The sequence below is a fragment of the Mercurialis annua genome, linkage group LG5, assembly GCF_937616625.2.
Source record: "Mercurialis annua linkage group LG5, ddMerAnnu1.2, whole genome shotgun sequence".
NCBI lineage: Eukaryota > Viridiplantae > Streptophyta > Magnoliopsida > Malpighiales > Euphorbiaceae > Mercurialis > Mercurialis annua.
The window spans coordinates 4,482,943-4,498,276 of NC_065574.1; the positions used below are offsets into that span (position 1 = coordinate 4,482,943).

At 33.8% G+C, this 15,334-nt stretch overlaps 3 protein-coding genes across 3 annotated transcripts; 1 reads left to right on the forward strand and 2 right to left on the reverse strand.

Annotated features, from left to right (window-relative positions):
• Positions 1-239: 239 nt before the first annotated feature.
• LOC126682344 (exocyst complex component EXO70A1-like) lies at positions 240-2,915 on the forward strand. The gene has a single exon (XM_050377992.2). The coding sequence runs from the start codon at positions 662-664 to the stop codon at positions 2,465-2,467; it is 1,806 nt and encodes a 601-aa protein (XP_050233949.1). The 5' UTR covers positions 240-661; the 3' UTR covers positions 2,468-2,915.
• A 3,302-nt stretch (positions 2,916-6,217) lies between these two features.
• LOC126682511 (uncharacterized) lies at positions 6,218-9,670 on the reverse strand. The gene is made up of 5 exons (XM_050378228.1): positions 9,366-9,670; positions 7,868-8,786; positions 7,609-7,704; positions 7,265-7,401; positions 6,218-6,631 (listed from the first exon to the last, which is right to left on the reverse strand). Exons 1-5 carry the CDS (start codon positions 9,581-9,583, stop codon positions 6,457-6,459), a joined length of 1,545 nt encoding a protein of 514 aa, XP_050234185.1. The 5' UTR covers positions 9,584-9,670; the 3' UTR covers positions 6,218-6,456.
• A 2,501-nt stretch (positions 9,671-12,171) lies between these two features.
• On the reverse strand, positions 12,172-14,640 carry LOC126683151 (sm-like protein LSM1B). The gene is made up of 5 exons (XM_050378986.2): positions 14,104-14,640; positions 13,828-13,896; positions 13,634-13,749; positions 13,479-13,541; positions 12,172-12,629 (listed from the first exon to the last, which is right to left on the reverse strand). Exons 1-5 carry the CDS (start codon positions 14,162-14,164, stop codon positions 12,552-12,554), a joined length of 387 nt encoding a protein of 128 aa, XP_050234943.1. The 5' UTR covers positions 14,165-14,640; the 3' UTR covers positions 12,172-12,551.
• Between the last annotated feature and the right edge of the window lie 694 nt (positions 14,641-15,334).

Here is a 15,334-nt window from a genome sequence, read left to right on the forward strand (position 1 = left end):
TAAAATATTTTAATTGTAATCAACTATTAAATCTAAAACTACTAATTAATTTCATTTTTATATATTTTTAGGTATAAAAATAATTAATAGCTTCGATTTTTTATTTATTTATAAATGTCGTGATATTTGCAAAAATAATTGATTAAACTTTAATTTTACTCTATTTCTTTCCATTTTCCTACAAAAAAAAGTACTATCACATTCAAACAAAAATGTTTGAGCTGCCTTACAAGACCACCACCGTGTTAATAGGACTAGTAAAACAACATCACTACACAACACTCAGACAAAACCCATTACTCCTATACTCTTGTCCAAATCCTTCTCTTCATTATCTCACTTCACCAATTTTTATCCTCCTCCTCCTTGACCCACCACCACCCGACCACCACCGCCGCCGCCCTTTTCAATATCCTATTCATATTCCAATTTCTACCTGATACCGAATTAAAAAGATCACTACTTTTTTCAATTTCACTGAAAAATCACTACTTTAAACTCAAAATTCATTACCCCCACCAATGAAAGATTATAATTTCTTTAAAAAGTAATCAATTCTTTATTCTCTTTAACTTTATTTTTGAAAAATTCTTCCAAAAATTTCATTTCTTTAAAAAAAATCAAAAAAGAAATCGTGTTCTTGTTCTTGAACTGAACAACCATGGAGCCACCGGAGAATTACAGCGGCGGATTTGAAGAAGCGGAGAAGATTATTCTACGGTGGGATTCAACAGCATCAGAAGAAGCCAGAGAAAAAATGATATTCGAAGGAGATAGAGAAGAAGTAGATCGTTACTTAAAAGCAATTGACCAACTTTCCATTTCCGACGACCAAGATAAAGTCAACTCCGGCACCATTCAGATCGCCATGGCTCGTCTCGAAGACGAGTTTCGTAACATTCTACTCAACCACACAACCCCCGTCGAGCTAGACTCACTCGCCGCGGCTGATCCGAGTTCTTCAGGCTCAGGAGCTGAGTTTCTTGATGATCTTGATCAAGAAAATCAAGATAATCAAGATCCGATGAAACGGGTTGATTCAACTGCGAGTAATAGCAGTACTAGTTACAGATCAACCAGTAGTATCCGGGAGATTGATCTGATTCCTCAAGATGCAGTGTCTGATCTTCAGTCAATTGCTGTACGGATGGTCTCTTCTGGGTACTTGAGAGAGTGTATTCAAGTGTACGGGAGTGTGAGAAAATCGGCTGTGGATGCAAATTTTAAGAGATTAGGGGTTGAAAAGCTGAGTATTGGAGATATTCAGAGGCTTGAATGGGATGCCTTGGAGACCAAGATTAGGAGATGGATTAGGGCTGCTAAAGTTTGTGTTAGAATCTTGTTTGCTAGTGAGAAAAGATTGTGTGAGCAGATTTTTTATGGGATTGGTACTTCGGTTGATGATGCTTGTTTTATGGAGACTGTTAAAGGTCCTGCTATTCAGTTGTTTAACTTTGCTGAAGCTATTAGTATTAGCAGAAGATCTCCTGAGAAAATGTTTAAGATTTTGGATTTACATGATGCTTTGATGGACTTAATGCCTGATATTGAAGTCGTTTTCGAGTCGAAATCGGCGGATTCGGTTCGTGTTCAAGCTGCTGAGATTTTGTCTAGGTTAGCTGAGGCTGCAAGAGGGATTTTATCTGAGTTTGAGAATGCTGTTCTTAGGGAACCTAGTTTGGTTCCTGTGCCTGGTGGGACAATTCATCCTTTGACTAGGTATGTGATGAATTATATCAGTTTGATTTCGGATTATAAGATGACTTTGATTGAGTTAATTTTGTCGAAACCTTCAACTGGTTCGAGATATTCTGGTGATGCAACTACACCAGATATGGACTTTGCTGAGTTAGATGAGAAAACTCCATTAGCTCTTCATTTGATTTGGATTATTGTGATATTGCAATTCAATTTGAATTCTAAGTCTAAGCATTACAAAGATGTAGCATTAGCACATTTGTTTATGATGAACAATGTGCATTATATTGTTCAAAAGGTTAAAGGCTCGCCCGAATTGCGAGAAATGATCGGTGACGATTACCTTCGAAAGCTTACCGGGAAACTGCGGCAAGCTGCAACGAGTTACGAGAGAGCAACTTGGGTTAGGGTGTTATATTGCTTGAGAGATGAAGGTTTACATGTGAGTGGAGGTTTTTCGTCCGGGGTATCGAAGAGTGCGTTACGCGAGAGGTTTAAGACCTTTAATGCTATGCTTGAAGAAGTTCATAGGACTCAATCGGCGTGGTTTGTCCCCGATAATCAACTACGAGAGGAGCTTCGAATTTCTATATCGGAGAAGTTGATTCCGGCTTACAGATCGTTTCTTGGGAGGTTCAGGAGTCATATAGAAAGCGGAAGACATCCCGAGAACTATATGAAATACTCCGTCGAGGATTTGGAAAACGCGGTGTTGGATTTCTTCGAGGGGTTTTCGGTTTCTCTCCACTTGAGGAGGAGATCTCAGTAGAGAAATTGGGAGATAGTATGAGTTTTGCCAGCTTATGAAATAGGAAACATTCTTTGAATTTTTTGTGGGGTGTTTAGGTGAATGAGGTGCTGGTTGGTCACTGTGGGGCTAGCCGGCGGGCTGCGATTCGTCGCGGCATCACTGGCTAAAACTGAAAATTTGTGTGCAGATTTGAAGGGGTGAAGTTGAAAAAGAACAATTGGCTCTGAACCTGAATGCTTTCCACACTGTAAGCTATTATGCTGTTTGATTTGTTAGTCTTTTGTTTACCACATTTTAGATTTTTGCTTCATTTGTTCATATCAGAATTGTTTTATGTGTGATTTTTCTTAATATTTTTGAAGCTGAATTTCTATTTAGCTTCAATTTTTATTGCTACAAATGTCATATTGTGATCTTAAGTCCAATTTATAGTTGGAATCTAATACTATACAAATGATTCAGTTTAGGGGTTGGCTTAAATCTATTTTTATCTTCATTTCCATTGTTTGATTAGAAGAGCGTAGTTTCAGAAAATTAGATTGCATATGAACTAGGTAGCATGGATACGGAAACGAAAAAACGAGGCCCTTGAACACGGACATGGCAAAACGGTGTGTGGTTTTAAGGTTTTCTATATGAAACATGAAATTTCATGTCCAACATGTCAAATTTCCAATACATTTCCGAAGAGGGAAAGTTGATCGAATGAAGTGTCCGTGCTACCTGCTTATGAATGTCAGATGCCAATAGGAACGGTCAGTTCATAATATCCATATTTTCTGAGTATAGTATGAGATAGTTTAGAAAATATGGTGTTGGTGACATTTATTGCCCTGCTAAATTGAGTAATGTCCTGCTAACAAAATTGACATAGGAGATAATTTGTGTCAATTTGACTCCAATTATTGGAGTACATAATTAATTAGTAATTGTTTTTTGAATTTTCTTTTGATTACTAATTGCTTTTTATAGGATTAAAACGGCAAACAAGATTAAAATTGGAAACACTTGTCAACACAAACAAATGTGTAGGATTTGAGCATCTAAATTTTGCTTTAATCCAAAGCCAAATAGAGAATCTCCTTATTAACAATTGAAAAGTATTTCAAATTTGCTTCAAGTAGGGCAAAGTTTGTCAAATTTAGCCTATTTTGACAATTTAATGCATAACTTTTTAAAACAGGCTAATTGCACCCACTTCTGTATTTTCAGATTGATTTAATATCTTATATCAAGTCTATTATGTTTGTGTTTCCGTCCTCTCTAAAAATATATAGTAATATATGTAATCGAACTTATTTTAAAGAATTATGGACTAAATCATCAAAATATGCCAAATTTGATTTGTAAAAATTCAAGACCGGATTGACCGTTTGCTCTTTTAATCCTCTCATTTAGATGAAAACAAAAAAAAATGAAAATAATATAAAGAATTTATGAGAAATGTTTTTAACAAACAAAAGGCTAAATTTGCCATCAATGGACCCCTAGAATTTTGATGATTAATTCAATTTTGAAGTGTAGAAGCAAGGAAATGGGATAATACTAATAGAGAATGTTGGGGAAATGACTTTTCAAAGAGCCGCCAAAGTGTCAACTAATAGACATATTCTGAGGTCCTGAGTTCGACCCAGGCCTCAGCAGCCAGTGGGCTGATTTAAAAAAAATTGTATATAATCACAATTAACTCCCGCTAATTCCCGCTAACAAGTAGAATAGGTCTATCTTTGGCAAAAAAATAAAATAAAAAAATCAGCTGGCTAAATAGTCAAAAAAACACTTATAATTTAACAAGTGATCACGAATTTGCCAACTGCTTGACATTTCATTTTATTTTGAGTCTCCAATTAGAATGAAATACTTGAAAATAGACAAGTAATTAGGTTTGGTTTGTTTGGTCCCTATCTGGTTGCTAAATATATTTCTATAATATAGAGCATGAGAATTAAGAGCATAAATATTGGAAGTTGTCAAAGGGGAACAAATATTTTAAGTAAAATAATTATTTATTTTAAAGGATTATTTGCATTGAAAAACTTCATCTTTATCATTTGGTGACATAAAATTGCTTTTGGATGAGAAATTGTCAAGAACATACTATTATTTAACAACTTTCATATACGCAGTTTAAAGCGCTATATAGATGAAGGTGAGACTTTTTAATGTAGATAATCCTATTTTAGATAAGATCTTAAAATTTACTCCCTCTATCATGTAAAGACAGAAAAATACTAGTTTTGTTTTTTTTTTACTAGTATTAGTTAACTATAAAATTATTGAAGTTTTTAAAAAAAAAATTCATATCAACATTAATTGAATTATAATTTCAATGTTTAACCTTTATATATGAAATCATATTGGACAATATCTATATAGAGATTTAAGTTTTGTAAATCATTAATTTATGTTGATTTTTTTTTTGATAATTGGAGGGGGGGAAAGAGAGCACTTGGGAGGATTTAAACTCACTATCTAAGTACTCAGCGCTTAAAAGACTAAAAGAATAATTAGAAACTTTATCATAAATTAATTCTAGCTAGTTATATTTTTAGTTCTTGTAAAAATATAATTTTTTTGTTTTTGCAGAACGGAAGGGGTAATAATTTTTTTGTTCCTCTAGTTAGTATGTGTTTCCCTGTTTTTTAAGAAAACGGTTGGTGCCTTTGAAGTGTGTGCGGGCGTGCCAGAGGTTGGACCTCAAATTGAAAATTAAAAATTGATCAAGCGACTGTGATTGATTTTCAAAGGACGTAAAAAATCTAAACGGTTCGTAAAGAAAAACTCTTGAAAAACTTTAAAAATAAGAACAAACTTCTGCAATTAAAATCTAAAATTCAACACTGTAAATGAAACTACTGCTGAAATAATGTTTAAAAACAAAAGATTGAAATTGCGAAAGCTGTAAAGCGTTTACAGAGGATTGCATAAAATAAAAGCTTTTGGTGTTGATAATCTCCTGAGAGTATTGAGTTTTTGTTGAATTTGGCTGGGATTCAAATCGTTGTCTTCTTCTTCCTTTATAGCGTCTGCAGAAACTGCCTGATGATAACTGCCTCTTTAACTGCCCACGTCTTCACATTGCTTCCCACTTCTAAAAACTGCTCCTGAAATATTGCTTTACAAAAAGCACGTGACTTCCTGGACCTTGGCCAATTGAACTTCTGGGCTTCTTCCTTTTCAGCTTCTAATGGGTTTCTGGCCTTTTGATTCTAAAATTCTCTTTTCCTCCAAGGTGTCAAAAGCAAACCTCTGAGATTAACTTCTCAATATCAAATCTCTCGGAAATCTCTTGGAAAAGTCAAATCTCTTTGAAAAGTCAAATCCCTTTGAAATCTGTTGGAAAAGTCAAATCCCTTTGAAATCTTTTGGAAAAGTCAAATCCCTTTGAAATCTCTTTGGAAAAGTCAAATCCCTTTAAAATCTTTTGGAAAAGTCAAATCCCTTTGAAATCTCTTGGAAAAGTCAAATCCCTTTGAAGTCTCTTGGAAAAGTCATCTTTAAAATCTCTTGAAATTAAATTCTCCACGCAGTTTTTTCTATCTTTTTAATAGAATATGGGATTTATGGCCTTCGGGCCATATTTTTAATTTTGGCGTAAACAGTATGTTGCACCCTTCAGCAAATGCAACTTTTTGATATGGCGGTGAGGAGTAAAAGTTGGTGATTACATGTAAAATATTGCTCTACTTCTTTGGTCACATCAAAAAAGCATTATTTCCAGCTATGTTAGGCCAATTTTGAAAATTATTGAAGTGACAGCAGAGGAAATTAACAAATTAATTGTTTTTTCTATAACATTTGTGACCGAACTCATCAAATTACTGTGACAATTACACTATAACATCATCAACAAATTAAGAATGAGCTTCTATTGGATATTTTAAAATGATTTTTCCTAGCCATTGACTCTGAACCTATATAAAGAAATTTCAAAATGGCTTCAAGGACCAAGAGGGATTGCATAATTAAGCCTTCCGTGTATGATTGCATGCTGTTTACGATATATTTTACTCGGTCTTGTCTTCTTCCAGATCGCCATTAGATGCACCGTTGTTAGCTTGTACTGGTCTACTTTCTGGTGCACTTCGGAAATCCTTCGATGGTGCTGTGGATGGCTTGATGAGTGTCAAAGAACTGTCATCTCTGTCGAACTCTTCACCCACGTCATCAGAGTAAGCATACCTGTCAATGAAGGAGAAAGAGTTCATGTTATCGACTTACTAATGTATGAGACGTACAAAAATTAGCTCAACCTCGAGCTTGATATGGAATAGGAAATGAACCAAAGAAAAAACACAGCATGATCTCAGCATAAAGGAATAAGATGATACTGCTAAATCACCATAAACTATGAAGCATAGAAAAATTGAAGCGAATCATATCGGAATGGAACGCCGAAATGATAATTTTTACAAGAATATGTTATAAATGTAAAGTTTTCGGAAGCGTTTTTAAAACTTCAAAACATAAGTTCGACAAGTTTCGTGCAACTTAGTCCATTAGTATTGGAATACAAGCTTAAATACAGTTTACCAGGTATTGTAAGTGCACTAAACATTGATACGCGTATAACAAGACGGCGAAATATGTTGAACTTTTTGGAGTATAAAAACTATAAAGACCTCACAGTTCTTGGCAGCTCTGTTATCTATAAAAAGTGGACAAAGGCTTTTCTTAAGCCACTAGTAGTGTGTCTCTTAAGTTAATCTCAAGTGCTAAATGCTCTGATGATCATTAAAGATTTGTGGAAGTTACAGCAGAAATAATATTCAATAATGGATATAGAGGAAACTTTAAACCAGAAGCTGGACTTACCGCATTGAGTTCTGAGAAGGAGCCCAAAGAATACAAATGATGCATAGAAGAGAAAACGAAAGGACTTGCCAGAAAGCTGGGATGATCCAACCGTTCTGCCAGTTTTCGTTGTAAACGTCTTTTGACTTGAAATACAACTGCAATCACAAGATTCAGGCATTCAGGGAGACATAATTATCAAAGCAGGTAGAAATAAATTAAAAGAGCCATAAGAACAGCATAAATCAAATAGCTTTTATTTCTCATTTTAGATAAATTCTGGAAAATTGAACGCTATAATGTAAACTTTCCAACATTGTTAAATCACACAAAATTTAAGTAATATGCAAATGCAATAAAATTACCTCATAACATATCCAACCCACGGACACAATAACTGCTACTGCCAAAGCATTCGTAAATTTCCGGTAAATATCCAGCTTGACCAACATCCGCCTAGCCTGTAACATCAAACAAGAAGCAAATTTTTTCATAAAATAATAACGGTGTCTATCGTGCTTTAAATTTAATATTTACAAGAACAGAAATCTTTAATAAGTTATTCAAAAGCAAAGGCATTGACCCAATGCTATTAAAAGAAGTTCAGAATGGGAGGCAAAGTACCTGAAGCTTATTCAAAGTTGCTGAAAGGGACTTGAATATCCAAAGAATGAAGAAAGCATCCAACATAGCTACAGGAAGAACTAAAAACAGCATTGCCTTCCCAGATATATCACTAACAGCGCCTACATTCTCAACCAATTCAAGAACTTCAGAGGCCAAGAAAAAGGTCATGCCAAGCATAAGCACCTTTGATGTGAGGCCACCTAAGGTAGGTCTCACAACACCAAAACCCATTGAGACCATGAGAATTACAAGACGAGCAACAGTACGTTTAACCACGCCAAAAGTGACTGCCCAGATAGTGATGCCAACTGGGCGAACTCCGGTTTCATTGAACTTGGCATAGTCAAAATACCAGAGAGCCGTCTCAAACATGCCTAGTGTTATCACCACTGTAATGCAATTTAGTAACGGAAAAACTTCTCTCCAAAATCTTGCATATTGATAGAACCAGAATACTCCGAGTAAAACAAAAGCAAGGGACATGGACCCGTAGAAGTTCATTAGCGGCGCCATTCTACCAGGTAAATAGCCAGTAGGGTTTTTCCATATAGTTTTCCCCTCGATGAATACCTCTTTGAGATTAGGATCACAATGCATGAAATACAAATTATACATTCCAGTCTTAGTAATCTGTATAGATCTCGATGGCAAGGTGGCAACCACCTCATTTTCATTAAATGGAACACCAAAGACATGAGGCCAGCTAGGATTCTTCGTTGAAGGGCGATAAATTATATCTCCTTGTGAGCAAGCACCCAATTTAGCAAGATCACCTGTACAACAGATAGCTTTTTGACCTCCATAGGCTGAACCTCCAACTGTCTCTCTATCTTCTACTTCAAAGACGATAACTTGTACTGAACCCGAGGTAAAGTTAGCAAAGTCTTCCGGTCTCCGGAACTTGATCTTTTCAAAACTGAGAAGAAATAACAACACAGAATAGTCGATAAAGTCAAATTTATCTTCTTATAAATGATAACGAATGGATGAATTAACATACACTCCGTATATAGGATATCAGATTGCATGAATTAAATAACATCTCAAATATCACTTTTTTGGCAACGAGGACTCACTCCCCCGAGGCAAAAACCACAATCACTGTAAAACCCCGGGATATGGAATCAAATATCACTTCAGCAACCAAATTGCAACAAATTTGTCACAAATTCCCAAATACCACTTCATATATATCATATCATAAAAGCTGAAAATTCATAAATCACAAAAATTACCACCTATAAGCTACCATCACATGAATCATTGTCAAAATTGAAACAACACAAACCACAATTGCTAAAGTACTCAAAATTTCTGTTCTTCCTCAAAATTGTCCTAAAAACATTACAATTTATGCCCAAAAACGAAAGAATCAAACTTTACACACACCCAATAACAAGAGATCTCAACATTATAAACCCAACAACGCAAATCCAAATCTTAAAATATCAATATGAACTACTTTCAAAAATGGAAAAAAAAATTGAAAAATTACCGTATATAAGCTTCCCCATTAGCAAGAACAGAATTACTCTCATTAAGATCTTTACTAGTGGAAGAGTAAATCCCTTCACTACCACCATGAACAACAAAGGCATTACCTTTAGCTATAAACTTCTCACCATTATAATCATGAACTGACCCTTCCACAAACACCACCCAACAAAATGTAATAACCGACACAACTGAAATACAGTTGTGAAGTCTCAACATTATGACTGGCTTGTGATTCTAGAGAGAGAAGTGGAAGCTAGAGAGAGAAAGTGGGGAGTGTCAGTGTGGGTTTTAGATCTGTTTGTTGAAATGTTGAAGTGGGCTGATTGAGATTAGTGAAAAGATTATGACTTTATAACTGTAGTGTAAAGAATTCAGATCAAGCTGCTGTTATTAGCTAAGAAGCACGGAAACTTCGATAAAGTTGCGTTTCCCGTTTCGCAAACGTTTCGGAAACCGGAAACTCTTGGACACCCGTACGAAACGTTTCGGGCCGTTTCTGTAAATAATAAAAATTAAAATTTATAAAAAATTTAAAATTATTACCCACAAATAAAAAAATCTAACCCATAAATTTTACATTCGCATTGCCCACAATACAACAAATATACTTATTTGTGTTGAATTGTATTATATTTTTTATATATTTTTAAAATTTTAAATATTTAGTACATTAAATTGAATTATTTTGTTAATTATCATAAATATTTAAATAATATTTTTATAAATATATCCCTAAATTTTTGTTATTTACACGTTTCCCCCACGTTTCGTGTCCTTCATTTTGAAAAACTTTCGTTTCCCCGTGTCCGTTTCGTATCGTTTCCGTTTCCCGTTTCCGTTTCCGTGCTACTTAGGTTATTAGTGATTTTTTGGAGTTTGGAGAAATTACGGTGGACGTACTTGGTTTTGTGAGGAAGTGGAAGTCTGTAGCCGTTGGATGTTTTGACTGAAATTTGGTGTATGGTTAGGATGGATTGAGTGGGTTCAGTTGTGCTGGATATGGAAATAGCTTGTGGAGCAATGTCGGCTAATCGAACCGTTGAATAAATCAAGTTGTGTTATATGTTTTGATTAAATTTAACTAGAAATTAATTCTATTAACTATATCGTTCGATTAATTAAAATATTTCAATTTTTTTTTTTTTTTGAATTCATCAAATTTCATTAAATCGAATATAAAACAGTTACATTTGTAAGAAATTCGGGATAATTTGAAAACGAAACCCGATGACCTGACATGGAACAGACAACATGCTGTCTGATTCGCAGATCTTACTTACGAAAACAAAAATTAATTATTAACTGTTTCGCTAATTAAGTACAATCTTCAATCAATCTTCGATCGAACTTCATCCATCACCCATCACCCGCAAACTCACATCATCCGGTTCAACCACCACTTGATAACTCCTTCATAAAAAAGAGACAGCAAACCTTCCACAGATGAAGGACAACAAACCTTTCACAAAGAAAGGACAAAATAAAACATTCAGAAAAAAAACAAAACAATGAAAAATAAATAAACCTAATATAACTCATAAACGATTTCATTTTGTTGTTGATGATTTTCAATTTATCTCCGCTTCTTGATAATTGAATTGCGCTTCGTTGATAAATCTCAATCTATCAAGAAAAAATGAAAAAGAATTGGCTATTTATTATATCTATGAAATTAAATTAACATATGTAAAGGGATGGCTACCGTCAACAGCAAAATCAAACCATTGACGGCTGCCGGAGAAGAAACAACAAAAAAACTCTAGACGGCTAGGGTTTGCTTTGAGAGAAAAGAGAAAGTGTATTAATTAAAGTGATTGAATATTTTATATTTGGCCTAATTATTTAAAAAAACCCCACCTTGAAACAATTTTTCGTTTATACCCTGACCTAGGAAAAAGTTCATTTGTATCCTTTTTTTGATTTTTCGTTTTCAATTGTACCCCAAAATTTTATTTTTTGATAATTTAATTAATTATAGGATGAAAATATTAAAAATAATTAAATAGAAGGGTTATATCATTTTTTTTTCTATTTGAAAAAATACAAATAAGTTAAAAATTGAAGGATTATTTTAAGTTTTTTTTAGATAAAAAAAGTTCAATTTAGTGTTTTAGTGTAGAGTTGAAAACAAAAAATCAAAAAAAGGGTACAAATGAACTTTTTCCTAGATCATGGTATAAACGAAAAAATATTACAAGGTGAAGGTTTTTTAAGTAATTAAGCCTTTATATTTTTTATGTCTGATTACTATTTTTTAATATTTTATAGATTTAACTAAGTTAGTAGATTAATTCACTCAATTCAGTTTGTATTTTTAAGATATAAATTGAGTCTACTAAGAATTAATTTCAGTTAAATTAATCTGTAAAAAAAGTAATTTAATTAATTTGATTTTAGTTAGATCGCAATATATGTTAAACATTGCAATACGGAGAAGATGAGATTCAATCCAGGGCAGGTTTTGGTTTTGTTGTAATTCAATTAGAGAAATGAACAAAAAGACAAAAATGAAAAAGAACGCATAGTGTCATGACAAAATGCTTTGCATGCAATTGATTGGAAACTTTTTTTCAAAAGTTTAATTTAAGGGTTAATTATTAAAAACTCTTTCAAAGGTTAAAGTCGTACTGAGTCCCTCTAGTTTTAAAAAATCAAAAGTTATCCCCCTAAAATATAACTTTTTCACAGGTGTGTAAGCAAGTTCACTACATTAGGCTAGTCATTAGCATTAGAAGTATAACAATATTGAGTTAATTCAGCCGAAACAACTAACTGCTGAGCAGTCCGAATTGAAACTCAAGATCTCAGGAATACACTCGCACTCGGACTATGCCACACTGGGCAAGCAAATTGGCTGCTTCATTAACATATTACAAGATTAATGATTTGTTGATCATAGTCAACAGGATGCATTCAGAGTCATTACAAACTTGAACACTCAGCAAATTATGAAAGCTGAAAACTGGAAGTGAGTAAAATACTGATCTATCCCCCATCCAAACAAGTAAATGAAACTTCACAGAATGAAAATGCTGAGTGAATTTGTCAAATACATTTCTTTGATAAATGTTACAGACACTTGTCGACAAAAAGAAAAAGGAAGATCATCCAACCTAATATCGCCTACACCAATTGACCGCTGAAATATGTGCGGAAACTATAACCTGGTTGTAAGAGATGCACACTAATCCAAATCAAGAAACTCCATTCTTTTCCTCATCGTTCCTTTTAGATCTGAAGCTTCCCTTTCAGCTTTCTGTGCCTGCAAGAGTTTACAAGGTCAGTGACAATGTGTCAATATAATCGACCTATTCAATACATGTAGATATAATTGACCTATAGAATACACAGCCATAGTAAGAAGCTACTAAGATACTAATTGGAAAATAATTGCTCCCAATCTTTTCCATGATGCGACAAGAAATAAAGTTCATGCAATAAATGCATATCCAATAGACTTCTTATGGTTACTCGAGATAAGTTCTAACTGAACTGCTAAAGCAGTCCACTTCTTTACTGTAAGAATATGGAAACTTCACCTCGTATAATCTACCTAGATTATGAACCACCTTATTAAGCAGTAATCAAATCAGTATATAATTTAACACACCACAAGACATAGAAATTGTATCTTTGGAAACCTGACGCCTAGAGGAAGATGCTTATACATAAATTGGCATCTAATAACTGCAGTACATGACGGCAAGTTTAGAATGCCCTGCAAAGAAACTTTATACTTATAATAAAGGATGTGAAATGGATGTTCCACTATAGTACATCCAGATGTTCAGAAGCCCATTCGTCATGCAAGCAACATGTTGAGCTGCAGCCATTTCAGTCGCAAAAACACATCCCAACTATATTTTCAGTCTGCTGTGTCCAGAATTTTTTACCACTTGAACCATGTCAAACTACAAGACCTTTTGAATTGAAATTCTGGTCTTCGAATAATAAAAAACTGTTAATATGGAGTTGTACAGTATGTACTGGGAAACTATACAAGCAATCACGTTTCTTAGCAACAAGTCCGTTCATGATGCACCACAGTTTTCAATTTTAAACATTTGGCTGAGAAAATAAAAATAAAAAACAAAACCAATAAGCAACTTACCCGTCTAATTTCTGCTGGTGAAACACGAGTCATATGAGGAGGAAGTTCCTCCCTCTCCAAATCCTGAAACAGAAAGACTCAAACTTCAGCAGACTGCAGAAAGCATAAGCATGGCAAATTAAAATCAAGGAAACATATTACTTCATAGTTCATACCAGCTCTCCAATCAAAACAACATTCTCTCCCCGAATAACGTATAGACCTAAGGGGATATCACAATAGAGTTCACCAACAATAACTCTTTCACATGCACCCTCAAGAACGGCATTGGCTGTGCAAATCACAAATATCAGTATTCAAACATTCAAGGAGTTCAGCAGCAACTAATACAATAAACAAGAAAAGGTACCAAATTGGTCAAAAGAACGAAGTATTCCCATTAGCTTCCGACCATCTCGCAGAAGCACCAGCAGCTTCTCTGAAGCAAAAGACTAAACAGTTAACAACAACAAAAATCCTCAAATGCAAGCATAAATGGAAGAGTGAAATATTTGAACTTTTAAACATGAACATTCCAGTGCTTATAAACAGTACCTCCTTAACACCAAATTACCAATTTCTGCTACACAAATTTTACTAAATTCAAATTTTCAAATTAAAGATAAGGAACAGAACAAGAGCTTACTGTCAAGATAGCTAGCAAGAGAAGTAGAAAGGTAAATATCTTCCGGGCCTGCCCAAGACATTGATAATTTCAAACTCTAACTTCTTCGGTACTGCAAAAATTACCGAAAATTTTCACTGAACTCATCCAGCAAATATAGCATTGGCTGTTCAAGATTCCACCTTTAACGCAACACAGAATCCCCACTTCACTTCAATTATTAAAACCCTCAAAAAATAGCTAACACCCTAATTCTTACAACCCCTAAGAACCCTAATCTCTCAAAATTTCTTGAAATTCAGGTGACAAACCCTAACGACTCCTAAAATTGACAATCTGGTACAGATTCAAAAACAAATTAAAAGCCTAGAATATTTGAAATTTGGGGATATTTTCTCTTCCGGATTAAATTGAACCGAGTGGTTATTTGTAAAAAAAAAGGGGTCACTCAGATCCAATCGCACCGAAAGAGATTTGAAAGAGAATATAAAATAAGAGAGAAATAAAATTGGTTTGGGGAAGTAAAAGAAAAAAATAATTAATTAGGGTTTGAAGATTTGCATGGTGGGATGGGAAGTGAAGAGTGTTACATGTTATGTTAGTACTAAACATAAGCTGTTTCAGTTTCTTTTAGTTTTGATTGATGTTCTGTAAAATAAAATTACCAATATTTTCCTAATAAAATTAAAATATGCCTACATAAATTTTTTTGTTGGAAGTTAATTTTGTGAATCTAGTATTTTAAGGTCTAGATTTTATTTTCTAAGTATTTATATTTAAAAAAGAAATGTATCAACATATGCTTTTAATATTTTTTTTAATTACTGATGTACTATAAGATAAACATAAATTTTAATTACTGGTGTACTATAAGAAACGGCAAGATATTAGTTTATGAAAATGGTGCATTTTTCTAATAAATTTGACAGACATCAATTAAATTGTAAAATTTCTAAAAATCGGCGAGATATTTCAAATTCGTTGATTTAATAGTTAGGACGATTGTTAGACGACCTATAGTTGAAACTTCATATTTGGAAGGCTTAATTTTTTAAAAACCCTCCACCTTGCACTTTTTTTTCGTTTATACCCTGACCTTGTAAAAACACCATTTGTATCCAATGGATACAATCTGCTCACGGTAAAACTTCATACGGGTTCGATGTACTTTTATCGTCAAACCCAAAAGCATTAAATTGTACTCTTTTTATTTGGAAAAGAGTTTAAAACATACTTTTTTCTATTTTTAAAA